At 38.7% G+C, this 26,018-nt stretch overlaps 1 protein-coding gene across 22 annotated transcripts in view; it reads left to right on the top strand.

The window, feature by feature from the left end:
* The window catches only part of TACC2 (transforming acidic coiled-coil containing protein 2), a 170,062-nt gene that overhangs the window by 125,830 nt on the left and 18,214 nt on the right, over positions 1-26,018 (top strand). For 11 of the 22 annotated variants that reach the window (XM_087932587.1, XM_026704900.2, XM_087932589.1 and 8 more), the window contains 7 exons: positions 8,267-8,327; positions 9,093-9,294; positions 14,311-14,372; positions 14,645-14,757; positions 15,738-15,897; positions 16,609-16,749; positions 17,692-17,781. In XM_087932587.1, coding sequence (XP_087788713.1) covers positions 8,267-8,327; positions 9,093-9,294; positions 14,311-14,372; positions 14,645-14,757; positions 15,738-15,897; positions 16,609-16,749; positions 17,692-17,781 — 829 coding nt within the window. The remainder of the gene's footprint in view (positions 1-8,266; positions 8,328-9,092; positions 9,295-14,310; positions 14,373-14,644; positions 14,758-15,737; positions 15,898-16,608; positions 16,750-17,691; positions 17,782-26,018) is intronic. The other 11 variants (XM_087932588.1, XM_087932586.1, XM_087932594.1 and 8 more) reach the window with 1 other exon arrangement.

Genomic DNA, 26,018 nt, shown 5'->3' with positions numbered 1-26,018 from the left:
CAGTTAATGATAAACTGTCTTTTGGCAATACCTCTAAAGCCGTCACATAATCATCATAGGTTCGATCCAATGAAGACAGTATGATGTATACTTGTTGCAACTCATTAAATATAAGCTCTTTTTCTTGTAATTCCTGAAAAATGCTTTTCATACAGTTTAAATGAGTTAACATGTCTCCATTCTTCTCAAGATGTGTTCTAAACAGCTTCCGTGTAAGATTGATATGAGCTTCTACACTGTCTCGAACATAAATCTTCTTGAGGTTCTCCCAGCAGTTTGCAGCATTTTCCTCTCCACGGATATGGATGAGTTGCTGGTCAGAGAGAGTCAGTCCTATGATGCATAAAGCCTGCTCATTCTTTCGTTTATAGTCTTGTATCAGTTTATCATCCTCTTCAACATTAGGATCTAAGTTAGATACATCTGGTGGGTTTGTAATTATGTCCCACAAACCTTCTCTTCGTAGAAGTAAACTACATTTCATTGACCATGAAACATAGTTTGTTCCATCTAGTCTGGATATCATGGACAGATTTGGCAAATTTACTTGTGCCATTGCTCTTCAGATATATAACTATTTAAAATAACAGTTTGTTTTTACAGTAATGTGCAACTCACACCAACTCTCACTGCTATATCCTGGTTAGTCAGACTGTGCGCACTGGGCCCATAACCAATGTTAGAGTTTAGGGACAAACCCCCAAGCAGAGTTTGCAGCAGCAGTCAAGCCAGGCAGCCAAATGAGAGAGGCTGGGCCCAAGAGTATACACACACTGGAGACAAAAACTGTTTGTAGTTTTAAATAGTTGTTTAATCCATTCAGAGTATAAGCATTGTCAATCAGTCCATATGTCATTCACAAGTATATCCAGTCAGTAACTTAGTCCATTATACTAGTCAGTACTATGTCCTTATCTGCTTGTAAATCTTCTCCTCCCGATACCTTTCTCTCGAAGACAACGCTGAGTATTCACAGGATATCAGCTCACCAAGGGAATAGTCCTTTTGTTCAGCAGAAACGGTATCCAGCACAGTAGCCAACAAACAGTATCAAGCAGATGTCTCAAAACAGGAGTAAGCAGCAAGCAGGCAGAGAGGCAGAGAGACCAGCGAGACCAGGGCTGTTACGTTTCTCTCACTGCCTTTTATTGCCGCTTGCAACCGCACCCTTAATTATCTAATTACATTGCAGTTTGGTGCTTAAAGCTACAAACACTTAAACTTGGTTTATATATTTATTCACCCAAACTTAGTTGGTGTATCAATATACCCAACAATCCTTCTTCATGAATTTACATACAGTGCATCGATTGGTTTACCACTTTTTTTTGTGCATCCATTTCCTAGTCACTAATATAATTATATTACATAATAGCTCATATTATCAATCAATAATTGTATAACCTAATATCATCACTAAAAAAAATCATTTATCTATAATTTTGTTAATTCATATTTTAACGAGATAACTATAGTTTATAGTAAGCTTTAATTTTGATGAATGTATGATGTGATCTTTTGCTTCAGAGTATAAGAATCTTGCTGATTCCTAGGACATGAAATTTAAAACATTTGGCAAACGTTTTTTTTTCTGTTTCAAAGATAGAAGAGCAATCTGACCCTCATTTTAGAAGGAATGTATTTTGGAAAAAAGTAGGGTTTCTTATGGTATTCTATCATGACATGGAAAAGTCTTCAGTGTTGTTGTTTTTTAACATAAAATGTAAATATATTTTATAATACAAGTGATCAGTTTAATTCAGTCAAATAATAACAAACTCTTGTCAGAATTATGAGACTACTCTGCAAAGTGTTTATCATGAGGTTACAGTTTATACAAAGTTCAAAATGACAGCAGGTATTCAGATGCTTAAAAGGTGGTCTTCAGAGTATGTTGGTCCATTATAGTGGCTAGTTTGCAAACCAGCCACAAATGCTATTCCTTTGTGTGTGTGAGGGGCAGAGTTGGGCAAATAAATAAATTCATTTAACAAATAAATATGAAATAAATATTTTTACTTTCTAAAAGTAGATTCTGGATACAGGAAAGGTCTGGATACAGGAAAGGAGGATAGGTGCCAATAGGTTTCTCTTCAACTATGTTGATTTATTAAAACTCGTGTTTTGTCTGCTTATGATTTAAATTGGTTGTGAGAATGGGGAATTAGATAGCATACATCTTACAAATTGTATTGCTTGCTATGAATTTCAGCCACAGTTAACTGTGCATTTCTTGTATGTGGAATTCACCCATAAGCAAATTCTTCCAGTAGATAAATCTAATAATTTCCAAATGTGGTGTATTCTTGAAAAATATATTGTTTACCTTTTCCTTAAATATTCCTTTTTCTTTTTCTTTAAGGCTAATCTATAGAGGTAATCCTTGATTTATGACCACAATTGAGCCCCAAATTCATGTTGTTAAATGAGGATGTTAAGTGAGTTTTGCCCTATTTTACAACTTTTCTTGCCACGGTTGTTAAGCAAATCTGGCTCCTGATTCACTTTGCTTGTCAGAATGCTGCAAAAGGTGATCACATGACCATGGCACCCTGCAGTCATCATAAATATCAATCAGTTGCGAAGCATCTGAATTTTGATCATGTTACCATGGGGATGCCTAATGCAGGGGCGTCAAACTTGTGGTGTCATGTTACATGATGTATTGTGACTTTTCCCCCCTTCGTTAAAATGGGGGTGGGGGTGGCCAGCGCATGACATCTGGCACGTGGGCCACAAGTTTCACACACCTGTGAAAAATGGTCATGTCACTTTTTTCAGTGCCATTGTAACTTCGAACACTCACTAACAAATTGTTGTAAGTTGAGGACTACCTGTAGTAAACTTTATTATGCCCATAGTTTGGTGGTAAGATGGGGTGATAATTTGTTGTTGTTTTTGTTGATTAATCTTATTTGGTGTAAGTCATCTCTGACAGAGAGCCAGTTTGATGTAGTGTTTAAAGAACCAGGGTAGAAACCATGAGTTCTACTCCTGCTTTAGGCACAGAGCCAGATGGGTGACCCCTGGGCCAGTTACTCTCAGGCCTAGGAAGCTGACAATGAAATCTTGTCAAAAAAATTAAAGGGACTTGTCCAGGCAGTTGAGTCAACACTGATTTGAAGGTGTGAATGTACACACTTCTAATTATATCCTGTGATATTTTTAAAGTGACATACTGACTTTCCTAAGCATGACTTTTCAAAACACCATATAGTTTTTAACTTGAAAATATTGTTACAATTTTTCTGTCTAGAACTTTAGATTCTTTCTAAAAATTATTAGAATGTAAATGTTTACTTGGATTGATTATGATTAATGTAAAGTAGCATTAGTGGATACTAACCATCACCAGGAGGTTGGTTGTAACTTAGCACACACTCAGAGCTGAAATATAAACTCTGAAGTAAATGAAACAAACATATATACCCATGTCACTTAGGTTCAAAAGCACAATGGTTAGAACGCAATATTGCAGGCTAACTCACTGCTCACTCCAGGAGTTCTATTCCAAACAGCTCAAGGTTGACTCAGCCTTCCATCCTTCTGAGGTCAGTAAAATGAGGACCCAGATTGTTGGGGGCAATATGTGGAGTCTGTAAACTGCTTAGAGAGGGCTGTAAAGCACTGTGAAACAGTATATAAATCTAACTGCTACTGCTACATTTAATTAAAAATATACAGTATATTAGTTCTACTTCTAGTTCGAAATAAAAAAGAATTTTAAACAAATTACCAGATAAATTGGATATCTGGAAATAAGTAAAAACCCAACTTTCAACTTGGGTTAGTAGTGAAACACTAAACAGGATTATCAAATTGGCCATAACTAGTATTATTTTTATTTCCTTATTAATTTCTACTTATAGTGGTATTTTGGAATGATTCTGCAATATTCTGTTTACAGTTAGCTGCAAATGAATGTACTTTCATGCAAATTCATGCAACAAATTAGCCGTGAAATAATAAGCAATTAATTTTTATACTCTAGGTTATTACTGAAAGAATGAAATGTGATTATAAATCCCCGAATAACATCAGTGAGGCCACAAATGGGATTTAGCACCGAAGCATTTAGAAACATTTTTATGTTGTGAAAATATACAATCTGAACAATTGTTTAACTTGGAGAGACAGGAAGCAAAACTGCTCACATCTATTCTTTTTGAATGTCCAATTGAATCCTTTGGATTGAAACATGCTGGAATTTGGTCACTAGATTCTGCAAGAAAAACGTGAAAGTATGCAGTCTTAAATATTTAACATTTATTAATTTATAAATATGAAATAACATTTAAATAATTTAAATCCCATGTAGGATTAACTCAAAATTTTGCTGAGCAGAAAAAGTTCAGTTGTCAGTATTTAGGACTCCATTTATTTTGGGGGTATGTGTGACTGAACTTGTTGAAATGGAGAATATAAAAATTTACTGTAAGTTTTAAAAATATGAGGTATGCTTCCTAAAGTAGGGGAAGGTTTTCCTTCTCTTTTTTATATATTTCATTAATTAATAATATATACAATATTTCACCATTTTTCATTACCACTCCAAGACAGTATAGACAGATTCCTGTTTAGCTACATCATGGATGCAACCTTATACCTTAGATCAGTACTTTCAAACTTAGCAACTTTAAGATGCATAGACTTTGACCCCTGGAATTTCTCCAAGCAGCATGATCTCTCTGGCAGGAGCAAACTGGGGTTGAAGCATCCATCTTAGCTTCCTTGGCCTGTCAGCAGTGTTTCAGTTCTATTTTGGACCAACTTAAGGGCTAGGGAAGCAGTATATGATGCTACATGGCTCTTCTTTCTCCAATTCCAATCAGTGTTAACAGGAAGGGAGAAATATGACCCTATATCCCTTCCATAAAGATTGTCTCAGTCCTCTCCCCCACTCCTGCTTACCTTCTACATCAAACCTTTGAGTAAGGTTATACATTAGACTATGGGGAAAAGAACAGACTTGAACTCAATCTTAGCAAAGCTGAATGGTTGTAGGTTGAAGACCCTCTCCCCTTGATCTGTGGCACCTTCTGGACTCATGACTTCTCTTCAAACAGTAGGTGGTAGCTGCAGCTAGGAGATCCTATGCATTGTTTCACCGTATGTCCCAATTGTACCCTTTCCTGGATAGGAGCACTGCTCACTGTCATTCATGCTGAGGCCATCTCTCAAAAGGATTGCACCATTGTGTTTTACATGTGGTGCCCATAGATAACACCCAGAAGCTGTAACTGATCCAGAACATGGTCCCATGGGCAGCTATGTACCTTAGTGAGTACCAGCACCTTGGTATACTCCTGCTATACCAAAATTGCACTGCTTTCCATAGCTTCTGGAGTAAATTCAACATGTTGGTTACCATCTATAAAATCCTTCATGGCGTGGGGCAAGGTTATTTTACAGGAACACCTTTTACAACGTTTCCTGCCACTGTTGTTAAGTGAATCAGCATGGGTTAAATTAGTGTCACAGTTGTTCAGTGAATTTGGTTTCTCCGTGGACTTCGATTGTCAGGTCACAAAAGGGGATCACATGACCCTGGGACACTGCAGCTGTCATAAATGTGAGTCAGTTGCTAAGCGTCTGAATTTTACTCACGTGACCATGGGGATGTTGCAACTGTCGTACATGTGAAAAACAGTCATAACTCACTTTTTTCAGTGCTGTTGTAACTTTGAATGGTCACTAAACAAATGATTGTAAGTTGAGGACTACCTGCACTCAGCAGTAACTTCACGTGGTGTTCTTGATTCGGGAACACACTTCTTCCTGAGATTTATTTTGCCCAGAGCCTACTAGAATTTTGTAAATCCTTGAAGCATTGCACTGCGCAGTTCAGTGTTCTATCAATGTGATTATGTTTTATGTGGTCTAAGTTAGATTATTCTTGGCACCGTTATGTTATTATTTTTAAGCATCTTATATTTCTATGTGTTGGCTTTTTAATCCTATTTTTTTGCCACTCACAATTGTGAGATGGGTGGCTATATAAACCATTATGATAAACTAATTAAAAATTGTGTCCAATATTTGGAGACATGTCCATTTAAAAAAACAACAGAAACATGGGATGTGATTTCCCCCCCCCCACACACACACACACCATAATAAATGGAAATTCTCCTTTGTGTCAGTGAGTTCCTTCTGTCTTGTCTCTCTCTTTTGTCTTATTTGTCTTAGGATGGTTGAAGATGTGATGTCTGTATGTTCTCTGTTGTAAGTAACTTTTAACCCTAAACATACCTGTTACCAGCAGAAATGCCTCATGTTTTTTGTCCTGTCTACATGTTTATGTATTGTTTTGCCTTGTTTCAGTCTTGTTTAGTTGTTTACTTTTACAAGTTTGCTTGCAGTGATATCCAGTAATGTAGGTCATGATACCTATATTCATTAAGATTATTTTGACTTGCATCAAGATTATTTTGAGTGGGGGGAAAAAGGCTGATCAATACATAAAGATGAGCAAAACTATTTCTTGATCAATCTATCATCTGTCTGTCTGTCTGTGTCTATCTATCTAATGTTCTGCAATTAAGTCTTCAGGTGGCAATTTCCACTCTCACTTTCCATATTGTTCTCCGTGCCTGCTTGAGTGGCATGCATGCATCATAAAGCCTGGTTACCAGAAGATGAAGCGTGAAGCCATAATAACCCATTTCTCTTTTGATTATATGGTTTAGCATGGGTTTGGCAACATTTCACAGTATTATAGATGAAAGCAGCTATTTTCCTTCGATAATACACTTGTTAATGCAATGTAGTTATATTGTAATTTATTTTCTAAGTAAGATACAGCTAGCAAGCATGTTTCTCAATGTGTTTCAACAATTAGTTAAGATACAGATAGTCCTTGGTATACAAATGGTTGCTTAGTGACCAATCAAAGTTCTGACAGACCTATCTGGGTGAGGGCACTTATGACCTGGATTTGAACTTCTGATGGTCAGGCCCCCCTGCAGCCTTATGACTGCACTAGGTACTCAGCAGCTGGACTGCATTTATGGCCATTAGCAACATTTCATGGCCACGTGACTGCATTTTACAACAGTTTTGCTGAAAACAGGCATTTGTTGTCAGCAATACTGCACTCTTTGTGAACTACTAGTTCACTTAATGACCAAGGTTTTGCTTAACCTCTGTAGATTCATTTAACAGCCATGGTGAGTTGCTTAAGACCATTGCAAAAAGGGGTTGTTGTAAAATTGGTTTGGCCATGTGACTGATTTGCTTTATGATTGTCATGAGTTATGAGCATGATAGATGGGTTCCATTTTGGTTGTAATTCAAGGACTACCTGTACTGATATATTTTACATAAATCAACTCATTTTTGCTTTGGTTCCTTTATGGGGGTTTTTTGTTTGTTTTTTTGCCATTTCAGAAATTAGTTGAGACATAGCTATAATATTTGAAAATCTTATTCTCATACAATTGCTCTCCACCAAAACATAATATCAATAACTTTTAACTAAGTTTATTTCACTTGCTCTGTCTCTGATACAAAGCATTTCTTTAAGATCTCTCTGTATAGTTCTTTTTCCACCTGAAATTTGAATCTACCTTAAAAATTCCCAAGCAGTCAGGTATGGTAGTCATTTTGGGAATATAGTTGAGAGTATATGATGGGACAGTCAAATAATGGCAGCTAGCAATAGTTAGAAGATAAGATCAAGGCATAAACCCTTGTCCCATATCTGCCTTGCTCAAATTGTGTGGTCTTGTTCATTGGTATTTTGCATGCATTTTGCTCATTCATCATTTGTTTGGCAATTAGGAAGTAGGATACCTGAGATGATAGTTTGGTAGATAAAATTGAAGACATTTTCACAACAGTTACATACCAGTAGCTATGTTGGTGTTGTATTTGATAAGCAGTGATCTCCTGGTAGATCTCAGGACAACAACTTCTCCTGATCAAGATTCTTATTTACTGAATTATATTATGTTGGCCATTCTCCAGTAGTACTATAACCATTTTATTGTTTTCAACCCATGTATCTCATTATCTGGATTGTCTTTGTACCTTAATCTAAAACTCAGTTTAATTTAATTCTTTTAATTATCTTATGTTTGAATTTTAATTTGGAAAAGACTGAGTCTAAGAGTGCATGGTAAGCCGAAGACATAGCATGCTCTTTGATATTTACATGCTAAGTTTCTGAAACAGGCAATCTTCATCATAATATATTCATTAGCTGTTTCTTATTATGTCATTTTTCTTGGTTTGCCATACTCAAGAGTTTCCATTTTCTTTCCAGTGATACTTTTAGGGTGAAAAAGTCACCAAAAAGATCTCCACTATCTGATGCACCTTCACAGGTAAGGACCTTCAACAAACTTTTTAAAAAGAATTTTTAAGGTACATTCAGTATTAATTAATTATCTACTTTTTTAATTATCTTGAAAAAAAAAGGAGGCAGCTCAGATGCTAGATTGAAAATCTTCCCACAGTTAATATTATAGAGCCAGCACAATAAGGAGAAAATAAATAATTACGACATAAAACGAAGGATCAAATGGGCAAGCATCAAGTAAATGTTAGATCACATACAACTAATGTTTAGGAGGATTTGAAAATTAGCCATATTTTTTTTTTTAGAAATGTTGAAATTGTTCAAGCCTTCATTTCCATGAAAGTTGATATTTTTAAGTACTATGGTAATATTTATCTAGAATGATTGGGTGAACTCCAAAGCTCTGTCTCAGTCTGGGGTTCTTATAAACCAATATGTATTTGTTAAAATTTTGCCATAAAATCTATGTAAACTAATCATTAAGGAACTAGAACTAATAGAACATAAAACACTCAATTTAATCAATCACTAGATGTATACTAATTAAGGCAGTGATTTTCAGATCCCTGAAATAGATCAAATGTCACTCTTCTAACATTTTAAAATGAAGAACCCAAGACCTAATTATGAATTAGAATAACTTGCATAGTGTAAAAAAGAGTTTCAGAACTCAGGTGGAGAAGTAAAGTGGTTCTTCTCCTACACCTACAACCATCTACATTTAGTCAAACTCTTAAGAGTTCTGGATCCATGAAAGAAAACAATTGTTTAACCTTTATTTTCTTCTTAGGAATCTATGGCACTGCCTACTACTGAAACGCCCTCTGTTGTATCCACTGTGGTACATGCAACAGATGAGGAAAAACTGGCATCTTCTGTGGGTAATCAGAAATGGACTTGTATGACCATGGATCTTGATAAGCAGGATTATCCTCAGCCATCAGATCTCTCAACATTTGTAAATGAAACAAAGTTCAGCTCCCCTACAGAAGGTAAACTGGGAAAAGAAAATAGAATCACTGTTTTATTTGACAAGGGAAATATTGGCCCAGAATAACGAGAAACAAAGGATATCATTGCTATCAGTAGTTACTTATTAGTCCATTTAATTAGACATTAATTATTTGTTTTGAAGCTATGTATAACATTTATTGGCTGCCCATCTTGCCATAAGATAACACATCCACTAGATTCTGGGTAGTTTAATTTAGTGTTACATTGACAATTTTAACTTATCAACCAAGTTAAACAGGCTATAGAAATTGGTATAAGTAAAAAAAAAAATCAAATAAATTTGAAATAAGAACTCTCCTCCCTACCATAAAAGAATATTGAAATAATTCAAAGTAGTAATTCAATGCCTGGTGGAAAAGAAGTGCCTTCAATATTTTGAGGGGAACGCCAAAAGTACATGTTCTCTTTATTATTAGAGAAGATAGGACCATAAGTGTAATAATTGATATAATACTGCATAGACAGTAAGCATTTTGTGACCAAATAGTATAATATATTGGCATTTTCTCTGAGATCAACATTTCTGCCATTTTTCTTATATAGGTTAAAATGTTTCCTTAAGTCTAATGGCTCTGTTTTGCTCTTACTTCCTACAGTCCCAGCGAACTCTTTGGCTTTAGGGTACATCTAGGAGAAGAAGTGCCAGGTAGTAGTAAAAAAACAACGAAGAGCATTTAAAATAATCATATGAAACAGCATTGAACTTGCTAATAGAACATTAATTTTAACAGTGACTTAACCTACAAGAATCAAATATCTTGAGGAAAAAGATGATTTCTGTCTAATATCATAATAAGATGTTGAGGATTAAAAATAGTGAGAGATTTTACATGGGATTTTTGTGAAGGTACTAGTTAAAAGACAACTACCTAATATTTAAAGGAAATAGTATCCTTTCTTGAGAGAACCATCCTATTAGAATTGTAATTTCTACCTGAGGCTAGCACATTATGGTTCAATACCTACTCATCTATGAGTCACAGAGTGACCTTAGTTTAATCACCATTGTATAGATATACCTGCCATAGCAGCTAATTGTAAGAATAATATTGCAACAAGAAAAAAGGAATATGTATTCTATCTTGAAATTCCTGAAAACAGGCTGGAATAAAAATGAAATAATTAGAGTGTGATAGTTATGGGACATAAGTAAGATTGCAACAATAGTTTAAATCTTGTTTAAATAAGATTTCCAGTCAAAGGTACATCATTATATTGACAACATGGGATTTAAGGTCAATGCAGGCTGGCATTTAACCTCAATATAAATACTAATTTATACTTGTGTTCCTTGTGGCTCAGATTGCCTATTAATTATGGTAGTGTTTCCTCTGTGGAGGTTTTTTAAACATAATCATACCTTCCCCCTGGAATTTCCTATGGGCTTCATTTGGAGACTGCAGAGTAATTAAAGCATTCTGAGAATTTGCACTACTTTCTCTTGTTAGCTGAATACTGAGATAAGGAAGAATGCCAATTAGCAAAGAAAGAAGCTCAAGGTGACTATGTTATAATTAAATATTGAAACTAACACCCAAATATCTCAGAGCTCCTGTTTATACCTTTGCTAATTCATTAGAATTCTTTCTTGCCTTGCTCCTCAATATAATTAATAATTTTTCAGTTTTTCAGTTCAATTAAATTTTATATTATATAAAATTATATAATTTTGTTCTGAATTGCTAGCTTGCATAATATTTGCAAATGTTGAGGGTTAAACATTTATCAGCCCTAGTTTCTAAAATTCAACTGTACTTATGGTAAACATTTCAGTATATATTTAGAGAACAAAAAGCATAATATGCCTATGGTCAACTTTTCCCACCTTGAAGCTATGTAGGTTTTCTGGACAACAGTTCCCATGATTTTCAATCAGCTGCTCTCAGTTGTCAGGTGGGAAAGTTCAGGTCCACACATGAAGGTCCAATTAAACTGAATTATCACTGTACAGGAGTCCTCTCAAACAATGGTTAGCACCTGCTTGGAGTTAGATAAGTGTACACAGAATTTGGGTAGGGGGGATATTAGTCTGATTGTGACTATGTAGGGATTCTAGGTTGATCCCTCTTTTAACTCCACCCTCAGCTTCTGTCATTTTTTTCTCCTACACAGTGGATTTATGGGTTAGAATGAAACCCATTTGGAGTCCCTCCCCCAATTCCCTGGCTGGAAAAACTTGTCTTTTCCAATAAACATTGCCAATAGAAATAAAAATTGTGCGTGGACAAATTACTCCAGAGTGTGCTTTTTTTAAGTAATTTTCATCTTAAATTCATTTGTATTGTTAATTTTATTATTCCATTACTATTAGGAACATGTCCATATGTTTGGAAGACCAGATTTTGTTTTTGTTTTTAAGTTGATTTAAATTATAGAAAGCAGCTATTTTTATTTTATTATTAAATTAGTCAGGATTTAACTAGCAACAATTGGTGTAAGATATTTAACTGATACCATGTTTGCATTTAAATATTCCAGAAATATTTCATCTGGCATATTAAAAGAGAATAAGGAATAGTACATTTTCACACTAACAAATGCTACAATTAACACATTTTTCTGTGATTATGGCAGGATTTGCTTATAGCATTCTTTCAATTAACCAATATAGTTTTATGGAAGAATATGTAGAAATGTTACACAAACAGAATCACCCAGAGCTCTATAGGCTATCTATTTCACTCCTTTCTACACATAAACCACACATAGAAGGATTTATCATGTTATCCATAGAATATTTTCCCTCAACAAAAGAGAATGAGGAAGTGATGATATTTGAAAAGTAAACTCACTAGATTGCAATCCCAGGTATTTTCTTGAAACAGGTTTATGCTGCTGGTGATTAAATACATGGTTAAGGTAAAAATCATAAGTAGTAAGATTAGACTTATTCTAAATTCTTAAAATACTGCCATAAAACATTACATAATACAAATGTAATAATGATTTCAATTTGTTATTTTCTCAACATATCTTTTAAAAAAGGAAGACATTTCTTACCTCCATGACACTTTTCATTTTAAATGTAGATAACATGTGACTTCAGCTAAATGCATTTCCAAACAATGATTTAAACTGGTTGAAGTCATTTGTATATGTACATGGTCATCTGCCTCATACCTTTGCCTAAAAATGAGCTCTTTTCCTATCGTTTAAATGTTAAGTCCTTTTATTTTCAGCTGCAGTTACTTATTTTAAGTAAGAAAGGTTAAACACTCAGATCAGGGATGGAAGTAGAGATAGCACACAGGCAGGTTCATGACAATTCAAAGTAATTTCCATCAAACACCAGACTCATAACTGGAAAGTTTAACCCTTCCCCTGGTGTACAATATCCAGCCTAGCCAGGTTTTTTGAGGGGGAGTGGGAGGATATTTGTTTGTTAGATAGTAGGGGAGACAATAATATTTTTTTTGCATGAAGTTTTTTATTTTATAACATAAAAATTTCATGTTTGGGTAAACAGTTTGTTGTTTGGGTATAAATAGTTTTATGAAATAATCATCAAAGTCTTTACAACAATATTAATTATATTTTCATTCTATCATAATGATCATAATACTGATATTTGCTTATCCATTTTAACAAGCCTCCCTTTTTTCATGTTCCTTTTCTTATATTTCCATATTTCTAACTTCTGTTTTTGTCAGCTAACCATTGATAAAATAAGTCCCAAGTCAAAAGGTATTCAGTTTCTTCCTTTTCTTTAATTGTAAGTGTTAATCTATCCATTTCTGCACATTCTAATATTTTTTAATCACATTTTCATCTGTAGGGATCTCTTCGCTTTTCCAATGTTGTGCAATACTATTCTGGCTGCAGTCAATATATGTAAAATCAAATATGTATTCCCTTTGTTATACTTACCTGATAATATGCCCAACAAAAATATTTCTGGTTTTAAATCAATATGTTGCTTTACCATTTTTTCCAACCATGTATGTATTTTTGTCCAATCTTTTTTTGCTTTTGGGCAGACAAGCATTTTTGTATGGAAGAAAGCAGTTGGGTAGAATGATCTCATAGAAAGAGAGCAAGGGCAGGATAACATTTGAGCATCCATCCCCTTTTGCCCTCTGAATCCTCACCAGGCTGATTTCCTGTTCAAATGTTCAGCAGCAGTGGAAACTGCCTAGATTTCTCCTACCATAAACCACTGAATGCTGCTGAATATCAGATTTCTAAGCAAATGCTTAGAGTAGCAGCATTCTTCTCTCACAGAAGAGGACTTTCTTGTGTTTAATTGAACTTAATGCTCCTGGATGTTCTCATAACTGTTTCTGGAAACAGAAGCAGAAGTACAAAATAGGCATACAATCTGGCAATTCCAGATGGTGCTACTTTTTTTCTTCTTCCAGTAATGAAAGAGATTGTTTAAATAATGAGAGCAGATCCATGTTGGGAAGAAAGAAATAATTCTGGAAAAGGCATCAACACTTTTTCCTTTACAGATAAAGGATACCCTAGCTTTGATTTATTAAAAATATTTATTTAAAATATTTTTGGAGGGGTAATATTTTCCCACACCTCATGAAATAATAAAGGATGTAGTAGTCTTTTCCCATATAAATATACACCTCATCCATGAATAAAAGATGCATTATCATATTAAGTACGACTTTTTGACAATTCAGCAGCTTATACATATGATTTTCCAGTTGAACAACTAGCACTTAAAAATTACCTTACCTATATATTAATAGTTTAAAAATTCTTGGGTATTGTAGGTTTTTTTAAAATCACCCTTGAGTTAATTTGACAAAAAGTAAATGAAATGAAGAACACGCATTTAGTATAAGGGCCAAAATTATAATTGGAATGAACAAACTTTAGTCCTAGTTTATGCTTTCAAACTGTGACTTGGCCAAAAATCTTTATTCAGCTTGATCTGGGTTATAATTTATTACTCTGATTTTAATGTCTAGGGAATGTATGCTGTCCACGAGAAAACATTTTTCCTTTCCTTACTAAAGACATTTTACCTTGTATTTCAGAGCTGGAATATGGAAACACATATGAAATAGAATACATGGAAAAAATCGGTTCTTCCATAGCTGTAAGTTTCTACTCGTGGATTTCTTGTTTCCTCTTACAGTATTTCTCTATGGTATATATAGAGAAAAGCCACAGTGCTTCCAATTCATTTGCATGCAGAACAGCTAAAATGTTTGCCAATTTTGCCAATTTATTCTGTAATTACTTTGATATACCTGAATTTTGGGAATTACTTTTAACATATGTTGCATGATATAATATGACAGGGTAATTAGGAGATGTTTCAGGTAAAGATGCATAGTAACATAGTTCTTACATTTTCTTTGACACAAGGATGATGATGGCCAAACAAAGCAATCTTTGTACCTTATGTTCAATGCTCAGCAAGAGAGTCCAATCAAGTCTCCTCCAGCTCGTTTATCAGATTCTACAACTCCTTGTTCTGGGTACTTTTTTCCCATTATCTATTAAACCTGTTTTAAGAAATATGGAATAATCAGAGCTAGAAATAGTTTTTCTTGACGTTTTTGGGTTGTACCACATTCTGCATGATAGCGTGATAAATTATTTAATTGGGTGTGTTTTGGAATGGCACAGAATAAAATCAGTTGACATTTAATATGCAATTACCCAATTAATGTCAGAGAAGAGAAAATGGCAACTTAAAATAATTCATAAAACGATTGATACCTACAACTTCAAACATCTAATAATTGTTGTATCCATTTATAGTAGTAAGGCTGGCAAATATGGATTTAACAATAGTATAAACTAAAAAGTAAAATATTGCATTGTAATTACGATATAGAATTTAACCATATTGTTCTCTTACATCATAAGTCTGTCATTCAGATGCTAGAATAAGACCCTGTGTTATGCCAGTCTGTCAGCTTTGGAAGCCATATTAGAACCAAAGCTTCCACACTGCCACATTCTTGTGCTTGGGAAATTGGGAGCGGGGATTTCATAGAGCGTATATAGTTAGACATAATAGCATTCTTCTTTATAGTCAAGGTCATGTTATTCCTACACCTGAGTGAGGAGTGTTTAAGGGATGTCTCAATTTGAGATGGATGGTGATTGGGGCATGTGATGGAATGATGGGTACAGGGGATGGATTTTGTGATTTTTAATTATTGAAGGAAAACCCAAAACTCTCAGATTCGGGTTTTCCCAGATGTGCCAGTATGACTTTTCAAATAAAAAGAAACTTTGAGAAAATGCCTGTCTCAGAGTTTTTGACTGGAGTTTGGTTTTGCTGGAACACTGACAGTCATTTTAAACAAATGCTAATTTTAAACAGAAATGCTAACCGTAATCTTGAGACCTAAGACTGAGATATAGCGAAAAAATATGTAGGTGGTTTGGCAATCCGTGAATGTATTATGTTAGCCAGTTCAGAAACATAATATTCTCTTTCCTGTAGGTCAAGTCTGGAAGAAACAGAAAGCCAGCTTCCCTGTAATATAAAACTACAACACCCAGCTTCACGATCCCTGGTAGCTAACCAAGAATCATCAGTACAGTCCTCTGATAAAACAAAAGAACTGGAATCTGTGTCTATAGGAAGTGCTTCAGACAACATAGTAAGTTGGTAGGAACATAGTAAAATGTCTTCATTGAGTATCTAGCTTGACTGTAAAGCAAGCTTGCTGTAGATGATAGGTCTGAAACTGTTTGACCCAATTACTCCTTTTCCCAATCTTAAATAATATTGTCCCCCCCAATTCCTTCCCATCAACCCCCCCCCCCCAATTCTGATGTTCTGTGCAAACAACTTGGCAGTGTCAAACTGGATCCTCAACATATAAGCTAGCAATTACAAAGAATTGTAAAGCCTTACTCTGGACATGCCCTTCTGCTCTAGATTATAAGAGTGGGGAAATGGCCCGGGGCCATTTCTTAGAAAATATTTTAAAAAATATTCTCCCTGCTCTGATAGACTTGTGCAAATCTCATCTCTTGTTTTCTGCATATCTGAAACAAACAAACAAATAGATAATAGAACACTAGTTCCCAAAAAAGTTTTCCAGCTATAGCTTGGGAAACTCTGTTATGGACTGATTTTTCCAAGCCTGATTGGGATTTGTGGTCCTTACACATCTACTGAACTATATTCTGTGGTATTCAATTTCCCTTTTTTTTTCTTGCCAGATCTCAAGTTTTTATGATCCAATTGAAAAAAATATGTATTTTACTTCAGATTTGGTTGGCATTTGCCATATATTTACAGGAGCTAATGAGCAGTTTTAATTATGAATAGTTCTCTCAATTTCTTTATCTTTCTTACTCTTCAGATCAGTCCTGAAGATACCTATGTTTCCGCTGATGCTCTCCTTAGTAGAATATCTCATCCGTCTTCAGTATGTGATCAGCTTCAGTATCTGGAGCCTGACTTAGCGGAAAAGAATCCCCCGGTATTTGCTCAGAAACTTCAGGTTTGTAATCCAGATTTGTTTGTGCTCCTTATGAATGTTCTGGTGTGAGAAGGGAAGATTTCTAAAGTGTAGGAAAACTCTGCCATTAAAAAAAAAACCCTAAAAATTGTTCGTTCTCTCTCTCTCTCTCTCTCTCTCTCTCTCTCTCTCTCTCACACACACACACACACACACACAAACACACATTAACATATTGAATTAGCTTATTTCCAAAGAAAAAGTGAGTGTATAATATATCTATTTTATATAGTTTCACATATTTACATCTTCCTTTCCAATAATTCAGTATCTGCTATGTGAATGGTCTGCCTACATCTTTACAGTATATTCATTTCATCTACCCAGCTCTCTGGTCATGACAGATGATTAGAGATTCATTCACGATATTGCATCTGCCATCTTGCCAATTTTGACATGCCCTTTTCCCCTCTCCCTCCCCTTGTCAGCTATAACTAAACAATATTAACTATAATATTAACTATAAACTTTTCTAAAATCATTTTGGTGACATTTCACTAATACTAAACATTCAATATGTAGTTTATAGCCATAGCTCAGGTATGTGTAATGAGCTCCCTGAGAAACAAATGCACGTCAGAAAGGGTTTTATTAATTTAATGAAAAAATTAAGAGAGATAGTTGCAGCTTGAATGTTAAATATTTCATGTCATTTCTCTTAAATCCTGCGTCACAATGAGCTATAATATAACTCTCTTAGTTGTATTGTTATATTGGTAGCTCAGCCATCGTGGTTTCTTCAGTCATTGGTAGTTAAAAAACATCATGGCCTAGAAGAGTATATGGCCCTCAGCCAATATGTATGCAATATCCTAAAACAATATTCTAAAATGGTCCTAATGTGTTCTGTAAGTATGGGCATTTGTATTTGCATTATGCTTAATGGATTTTCCCTGTACATTGTCACTACCATCTCACTGGCAGGAGGAATTAGAATTTGCTGCAATGAGGATAGAAGCCCTGAAGCTAGCCAAACAAATTACCTTGTCTTCTTTCAACTCCTTAGATACTGAGGTATCTCCTGTGCCTGCAGTTTGTGTGCTTAAAAACTGTGTTGCTGCTTTCACTTTAACAATAAGTTTTTCTGAATGGTGATGCTGGATGATTTTGGTTCATTGCTATGTAGAAAGATAGAAAAGAGCATGTGGAAATTCCCTTTCTCTAATCTCAGATGTGGTTGCATTCCACTTTGCAGATATGTTTCAAAAATGACTATCACATGATGTGGTGGCGCAGTGATTAGAATGCAGTATTGCAGGCTAATTCTGCTGACTGCCAGCAGTTTGGCATTCGATTTTGACCGGTTCACGGTTGACTCAGCCTTCCATCCTTCTGAGGTTGGTAAAATGAGGATTGTTTGGGGCAAGATGTTGACTTAGATGTAAACTGCTTAGAGAGGGCTGTAAAGCACTGTGAAGCAGTATATAAATCTAAGTGCTACTGCTATTGATCACAGGAATACATTTGGCTGCCATTTTCTTATACAAACCTGTGATTTTCACAGTTTAATGTTTTGATACATACTGGAAATGTAAATGAGCTTGGTGATTTCTTTAGAAGGACATGGAAAAGACGCTGTGTATGTTATGAAGAATACACAGAGTTTGGAGAGTGCCAGAAATGCACGCAATCTTAGAAGAATTGGATGAATATATGAGAAATATTCACAGTTGTGTGATGTATATCACTGTATATCCAAAAGTTGAGTATGGCAAGAATTCAGAAAACTGTTCTATCGGATTTTTTTTTAATTCTTTTCTAAATACAACAATTCACCAAATTGGGGATACTCACTACTATAGCATGTTATTGCTTGAAAACTGGCTTTATCTGCAGGGATTGAGAAGTAAAAACTGGTACCACCTGGTTTAAGAAATGGATGGGTTTGGATCCAGGATTTTCTTCCCACAGTTTCTTCCCAACTTCTCCCATCTGCAGAAGATGGGAAATGTTAGATCTTTTTGATCTAACAGAGTTCTTATTTCCTCCTGTAATCCCCCATGCCCTTTCAAAATATTTCTTATATGGTTGTTGGCCACATAAAATTGAGTGAGATATAGTCCTGCAAAAGAATGGGTGATTAAGCAAGTTACATCTATCTCTTCCCATTGGCTGGCACAAACGAAATTGCATCTAGAATTGTTGCCATGGGGGATGGGATGGACTTGAATCATTGTCTAAATTGTCCAAAATTGCAATAAAGAGCTTTAATCATAAGCAAGAAAATAAATGGTGTCTATATAGTCAAACAGAACCCGCATACTGAGGTATCCCTTTGTTGACAAACTCTGAGAGGTCAAAATTGCACACTGCGTACGAGAAACTACAAATGCCAGGATTCCTATCTCTCCCTCCCCCTCCCCTCCTTTTGTGTTTGTGTGTGTGTGTTAGAAATTGTCTGAAGATGATGGTTTTGCTCTGTAGGCAACAATCCACGTCTCAATTGTCTAAGTGATTTAAAATAATGGGAGGAAACAGATTCCAAGAGGAGGAAGAGGCCTCATATGTTAATCTCTTCTTTATTCATTAAGATCAGAACTGTTTTGTTTCTTTCTTTTTCCCTCTGCTATGCCCACAGCATGCTGGCTGTTGCCATACTGGAGTGAAGTTGAGCCTGTGGTGCATGCAGCCTAAACTAGAGTAAAATGTTAATTTTTAAATCATTCATTTGATCTGTGCAGCTCCCCTGGAAGACTCCTTGGGGTGATATCAGTAGAAAGGAGCTCATGGGGTCTCCCTTATTGGACGTTATGTGTGCTTTGTGTTCTTGTTTTTGATTTTTTTTAAAATACTGGTGCCAGCTGAATATTTGCCTGCCAGTGCTGTACCACAGACTGAAAACATTCATTTCAAAACAGGGAGGTATGAGCTATTGCGATTAATTCATTAGATTACCAAGCTGTACGTTTTAACATAATTCTATTTTGCATTACTGTGACTCTGCTGTTGATGATTGTGACCAAGGTGGCTCAGGAGAAAAGACTTCCTGTTTTTCTTTTCTATGATTATTTGGTCAAATTGTGTAGTCTGAAAAGTCGGACAGGCATGATAGTATTTCATTTGAATCTGTATCAGTGTTGATTTAAACGCCTTAGCATTTTTATATATTTAAATTTTTCATACTTCAGATTTTTTTATTCTGTGTTTCCAGTGCTGAGCATTATAAGTAACACACACACACACACACACACACACACACACACACACACACACATATTTTGGTAGTTTTTTTAGTCAGAATTGGCTCCCTGGTCTGATTTAATGAAGATAATGCTAAAAAGGTTCTTTTCTTCTACTAGTTAAAGTAGAACTCCAACATTATAACATCTCTGAGTTAAATCTCTAGCAGAGCAGTCTTACTGCTGGTCCATTTTGCGTTGACAGTAGGAAGTTTGGGAGAGACATCAGTCACAACAGGTAGTCCTCTAATTGCCACCATCATTCAGCCCAAAATTTCTGTTGCTAAATGAAACAGTTGTTAAGTGAGTTTTGCCTCATTTTATGACCAGGGGTGGGATTCAACCAATGCTACTACCGGTTTGGTGATTATGTTTTGCGCACGCATAAGCCCGACGCGTGCTATGCGTGCATGTAAAAAAAAATCAGCTGTGCCACCTGGGCGCATTTGAAAAGCCTCTTTTTTCCTGCTTTCTCAACCTCAGGTGTGCCATGCAAAGCAGCTGAGGTTGAAAAAGCAGGAAATAAAAAATAAGTAATAGCCCGGGCGGGCGGGCGGGTGGACCAAACATTAGCAAACAGAACCGGTTCGGTGTCTGCTGCTCTTCAGAACTACCGGTTCTGTACAGCTGGGCAGAACTGGTAGCATCCCACCCTCGTTTATGACCTTTCTTTCCACAATGGTTAAGTGAACCACTGCAGTTGTTAAATTAATCACATGGTTGTTAAGTGAATCTGGCTTCCCCATTGACTCTGCCTGTCAGAAGGTTGCCAAAGGGGACCGATCACCTGACTCTGGAACATTGTAACTATTATTAATACATGCCAATTGCCAAGTGTCCAAATTTTGATCATGTGACCAGTGGGATACTACAATGATCAAAAGTGTGAAAAATGATCATAAGTCACTTTTTCAGTGTCAGTTTAACTTTGAATGGTCATTAAATAAAATGTTGTAAGCTGAGGACTATCTGTACACTGACTGCCTAGATGTTTTTTTTTTTTGTTTATAAAACAAATTTGTCCACTTTTCAAGGTCAAGAAACACACCCCAAGGATTCCAGCCAGGGTACTTTATTATCATAAAATTCATTAACAGCCCTGCTGCATTCCACTCCTGGAAGGTCTACAGCAGGGGTGTCAAACTCACAGCCTGCAAGCCAGATATGTCACATGCTGGCTATGCCCACCCTCAGTTTAGCAAAGCGGGGAAAAGTCGAGATAAATCACTTGATGATGACATGACGATGTGAGTTTGACACCCCTGGTCTACAGGAATGGGTTGTCTCCTGATTGTTTCATTGCGCTGAACAACTGTCCATCTGCCCACCCGGGCTCTTACTTATTCTTTATTTCCTGCTTTTTCAACCTCAGCTGCTTTGCGAGGCACAGCTGAGGTTGAGAAAGCAAGAAAAAAGAGGCTTTTCAAATGCTGCGCGCCCACGCACAGTGCTTTTCAACTGTCCAGATGGCACAGCTGATTTTTTTTTTTTACATGCATATGATGATGACACATGATGACATGACGATGCGAGTTTGATACCCCTGGTCTATAGGAATGGGTTGTCTACTCATGTTTCATTGGACTGAACAACTGTTTACCTCATGCATCTCCTTCTCAAAGCCAGAGTTAATTCCTTTTAGAAATTGTAAGCCACCTCTAGGATTGATACACATTTTCTGCTGAGCTGAGGCTGCCGCGGTGACTGGGGAAATATCACATGAAGCAGATTATATAAGTGCTTCCTCCATATTCCCAGCCTAATGCTTATTGTGTTCTTTTCTAGCCTTGTTGACTCTACAGTGTCAAAGGTACTAAATAACTTAATATCATTTGGAAGCCATGAAGTATTGCAAAACTACTGGGCATTTTCCCAGAATGAATTAACAAGATGTGATATAATTATATGAATAGCTTGTTAAGTAATTTATCTTAATTAAATTTTTCAAGAGATTGTTGTGACAAATTTGAAAAACAAGCTTTTGGGCAAGCTGCCCTGATTAAATTAAACAATCTTTCCCTATAACATGTTCAGTTGGAAAGTACAATTTGATTTACTTTTTTAAGCACTCATTATCATAGTCAACATGTTAAATCAGTAATGAGCTCATCTAATAGAACATCCATAGATTTACAGTAGACAAGAAATAAATTGAAATTAAGTATATAGAATATCTGAAAATATTGAATTTCTTTTGAATATCTTGTTGCTATATTGCTTCGTTTGAAGGATCAACTTTTCCATGGAGCTGCTACGAGCGTCCAGATTGGGAGGTGCTTCAGTCTCGGCTCCTACAGGCTGAGCTTGAAATTGAGGAACGCCTCTTGCCATCACGTGGTCCTCCGGCGTCCCAGTTTTTAGCTCAGCCTCGTGGCAGTCAGGCTGTTCGCTCCTTAGCTCCTTGGCTGATCGTTTTTTCTACTCATTCTACTCATTTTATTGGACCCTCTCTTCAACCAGCGCAGGAAAATTGAGGTTTGGACTCTCAAGGGAGTACCCTGATACAAGGGGGAGAATTTTATCGCGTATTTCAGGGGCAGAGGCTAGCCTTCTGAACGCCCCCCCCACCCCCCCCCACCCCCCCACCCCTCCTTCGCTGGTCGTTCCTTCGCTCCGGTGAAAACGCATCGTTTCTTGCCTGCCTTGACTTTTCCCCCCCACGAACGCCTTTAGCTCAGGGGAAACCGCTCCCCTGCCTCTTCCTTCATTAGGAGAGTTCCGCCGCTGGGTTCAGCTCAAATTGTTTGCGGCCGCCATTTTGGGGCTCCGCATGGCGTCCGCCATTTTGAATGTGGCCTCAGCATGGCGTCCGCCATTTTGAATGTGGCCTCACCACATGGCGTCCGCCATTTTGAATGTGGCTTCAGCCAGCGACGCCATCTTGAATGTGGCCTCACCACATGACGTCCGCCATTTTGAATGTGGCTTTAGACAGCGACGCCATTTTGAATGTGGCCTCACCGCATGGCGTCGGCCATTTTGAATGTGGCTTCAGACAGCGACACCATTTTGAATGTGGCTTTCTGGCCTACCTTTCTTGTCTGAGGCACTCTGTTACAGGCTGCAGGTAATTGAGACTCTAGGCAGCCCCCGGGACTACCTAGACTACCGCTCGTTTTTCCCAGGCCTCTCACAAGGCTTACAGAGCTTCAAGGGTCCGCTGGCTTCGCAGCCTACCCAGCAGGCGAGGTAGCAGCATAGTAATCCCCCCACCCGGTCCGTCCGGAGAGGGTAGCTGCTTGGGCGTTCACCTTTTGGCTGATTGGTTTCAGGGGCCAGGCCCTCAACTCGATAGCAGTTCACCAAAAAAATTTTTTTTGATCAAAGGGGGGCGTGAAACAGTTGCTAGGATTCCTGGCCTTCCGTAGGCCACATCCAGACGTGCCAACCGTCTAATACTAACCCAAAATTCCTCTTTTTGCTCCTTCAGATGGCAGATGACAAAACACCTCGTGGCCCTTCCTTGAAGGCCAAATCAAAGACTCATCACCTGCGTAAACAGACCCAGGAAGCCTCTAAAGCCTCCCAGAGAGATGCCCTCAGGCGACACAGGGCACTTGAGAAGGAGATCGACAGGCGGTCCAGAGAGTTAGGCTCCGTGCCTCTGGCTCCTTCCGCCCCTACTCCCTCAACTTCCACCCAACCCCCCCTCCCCTCCTCCCCGGCACCCTCCTCTCACTCTCAGCCTAGACAGGCCCCTGAGGCCACATTTACTCCCACCGCTGCAGGTCTACGCCCAGAGGAGCCTCACCCACCTCCCGTGCTGGAAATCCCGGAGAATCTCAGGCAGTGGATGGAGTTGGCCATCCGACAAAGCATAACGCAAGAGCTCCAGCATATAGCCGGCCCGGCTCCACGGCCCGCGACCTCTGAAGCGCAGGCACCTTCCGTTCGCTCATTCTCTGGATCCGAGGCCTCGCACGGGCAGGTAGCATCCCACGGGAATTTCCCCCTGTCTTTGGAGGAGGAGATAGAAACTCAGGAGCTCGGGGATCCTACCCAATTTGGGGAAGGCGAGGACCTAGACTTGGGGTCCATTTCTGGCAGTGAGCCCTTCTCGGGAGCAGACCCACTGGAGGGGGACATGTCGGAGGACGAGGGCCTCACTCCGGACCAACCCGCCTTCGTGGGCTTGTTCAAGCCGCACCTGTTTAGGTCCATTCTATTTAAGGCCAAGAATACCTCCGGCCTGACCTCCCCCACTCCTTCCCAACCAGCGGCTTCGGGGGAACCCCTCGACTCCATCTTTTCCCAGCCCATGGTGGAGACCGATGTGGTCCCCGTCCCACCTATCTTCTCGGACATGGTCTCCAGGCAGCTAGCCTCCTCAGGACCTCCCCCCCCCTCCCTCTGCCCAGGATAAACGCTTCTTTAATCTTGACCCGCAGTTCACTCTTTTGCTAGATCCCCCCCCTGTGGACGAGCCCATTGTAGGACTAGCTTCCCGGTCTACCCCTAGCGATGCTCTCGAGGCCCTCAAGCCCGAGGACAAACGAGCCGAGCTGGCCCTACGCCGCGCTCATCATTCCGATGCCTGGGCAGTCAGGGCATCCACTGCTGCTTCTTTCTTCATTAGGTCCTCGATTAAATGGCTCCAACAACTCAAACAACATGTCCCTGCGGCCAACCTCAGAGCCCAACAGGACATCGCCAAACTTATGGCCGCGGCTGAATTCTCGGCGGATGCCACCTTTCAAGCCGCCAAGTTCTCCACCAAGGCCATTTCCTCCCAAGTCACTGCCCGCCGCTTGCTCTGGCTCCGCCACTGGCAAGCGGATGTCAAAAACAAGGCCAAGCTGGCCTCAGCCCCCATCTCTGGGGGAAACTTTTGGACCGCCTCGATCCCTTTCTGGCCGAGACTCGGAACAAACGCACGTACCTCCCCTCTCTTTTTCGGAGGCCCGACCCCAGAGGCCCCTCCCCTCCCTTCGCCGAGGCTCCTTTCGCCCTCCAGATTCTCCCAACCTCCCTACAGAACCCCTCCTCGCAGGTCCGGTCAGACTCGTCTGACAGGTCCAGACGAGGTTCCTTCAAGAGGCCTTTCCGGGATCCGGAAACCGACCTTTCCGTCGATCTCGCTAGGGCAAACCTTCCCATAGGCGGCCGCCTCAAGCATTTTGCTCACCAATGGGAGGCCATCACTACTGACGCATGGGTCAGAGATACGGTTCGTCTCGGACTGGCACTCGAGTTCCACTCCTCCCCCGAATTCTTTATGTCTTCCCCCTTCCAGGAACCCTGCAAACGGGCCCTCATGGAGGCCGCCATTCACCACCTCCTAGATATAAGGGCCATCCAGCCCGTTCCCTCCTCTGAACGGGGCGAGGCTTCTACTCCCACCTGTTTGTAGTGCCCAAGAGCTCGGGGGTTGGAGGGCGATCCTAGACCTTAAAAGACTAAATCGCTACATTGCCCCCGCAAATTTAAGATGCACACTTTGCAGTCGATACTTATGGGAACCCGTCGAGGGGACTGGCTATCCTCAATTGACCTTTCCGAGGCATACTTGCACATTGCTATTCGTCCCTCCCACCACAGGTTTCTACGTTTTGCCTATAATAGACAACATTTCCAGTACGTCGCGCTTCCCTTTGGTCTGTCCTCCGCTCCCAGGGTGTTCACGAAGGTTTTGGCGGCCCTTGACGCCCACCTGCGTTCCTTCCCCGTCCAACTTCACTGTTATCTGGACGATATCCTCATCCTCTCATCCTCTAGAGCTCTCGCCCTAAGAGATACCAAACTCACCCTTAATACCCTGCAAAACCATGGGTTCATTATCAACTGGAGGAAAAGTCACCTTTCCCCCTCTACCCAACTTACTCACCTGGGGGCAGTGATTGACTCCAACCGGGAACTAGTTTTCCTGTCCCCAGACAGGTGGCTTAGCATCCAACAGTCAATTAAGGAGGTCAGGAGGGCAAGAACAGTTTCTCTCTTAGAACTGTCTAAGTTGCTGGGGAAGCTTATTTCATGCATATCTATCATTCCCTGGGCCCGTTTCCATTCCAGGTCTCTACAATGGTTCCTGCTGCCGTATCAACGTTCCGGAAGGAGCAACTCCCGACTTCGGGT

Source organism: Pseudonaja textilis, chromosome 4, assembly GCF_049901715.1.
Source record: "Pseudonaja textilis isolate UNSWEBS1 chromosome 4, rPseTex1.2, whole genome shotgun sequence".
NCBI classification, from domain to species: Eukaryota; Metazoa; Chordata; class Lepidosauria; order Squamata; family Elapidae; genus Pseudonaja; species Pseudonaja textilis.
This window is presented reverse-complemented; position numbering and strand designations above follow the sequence as displayed.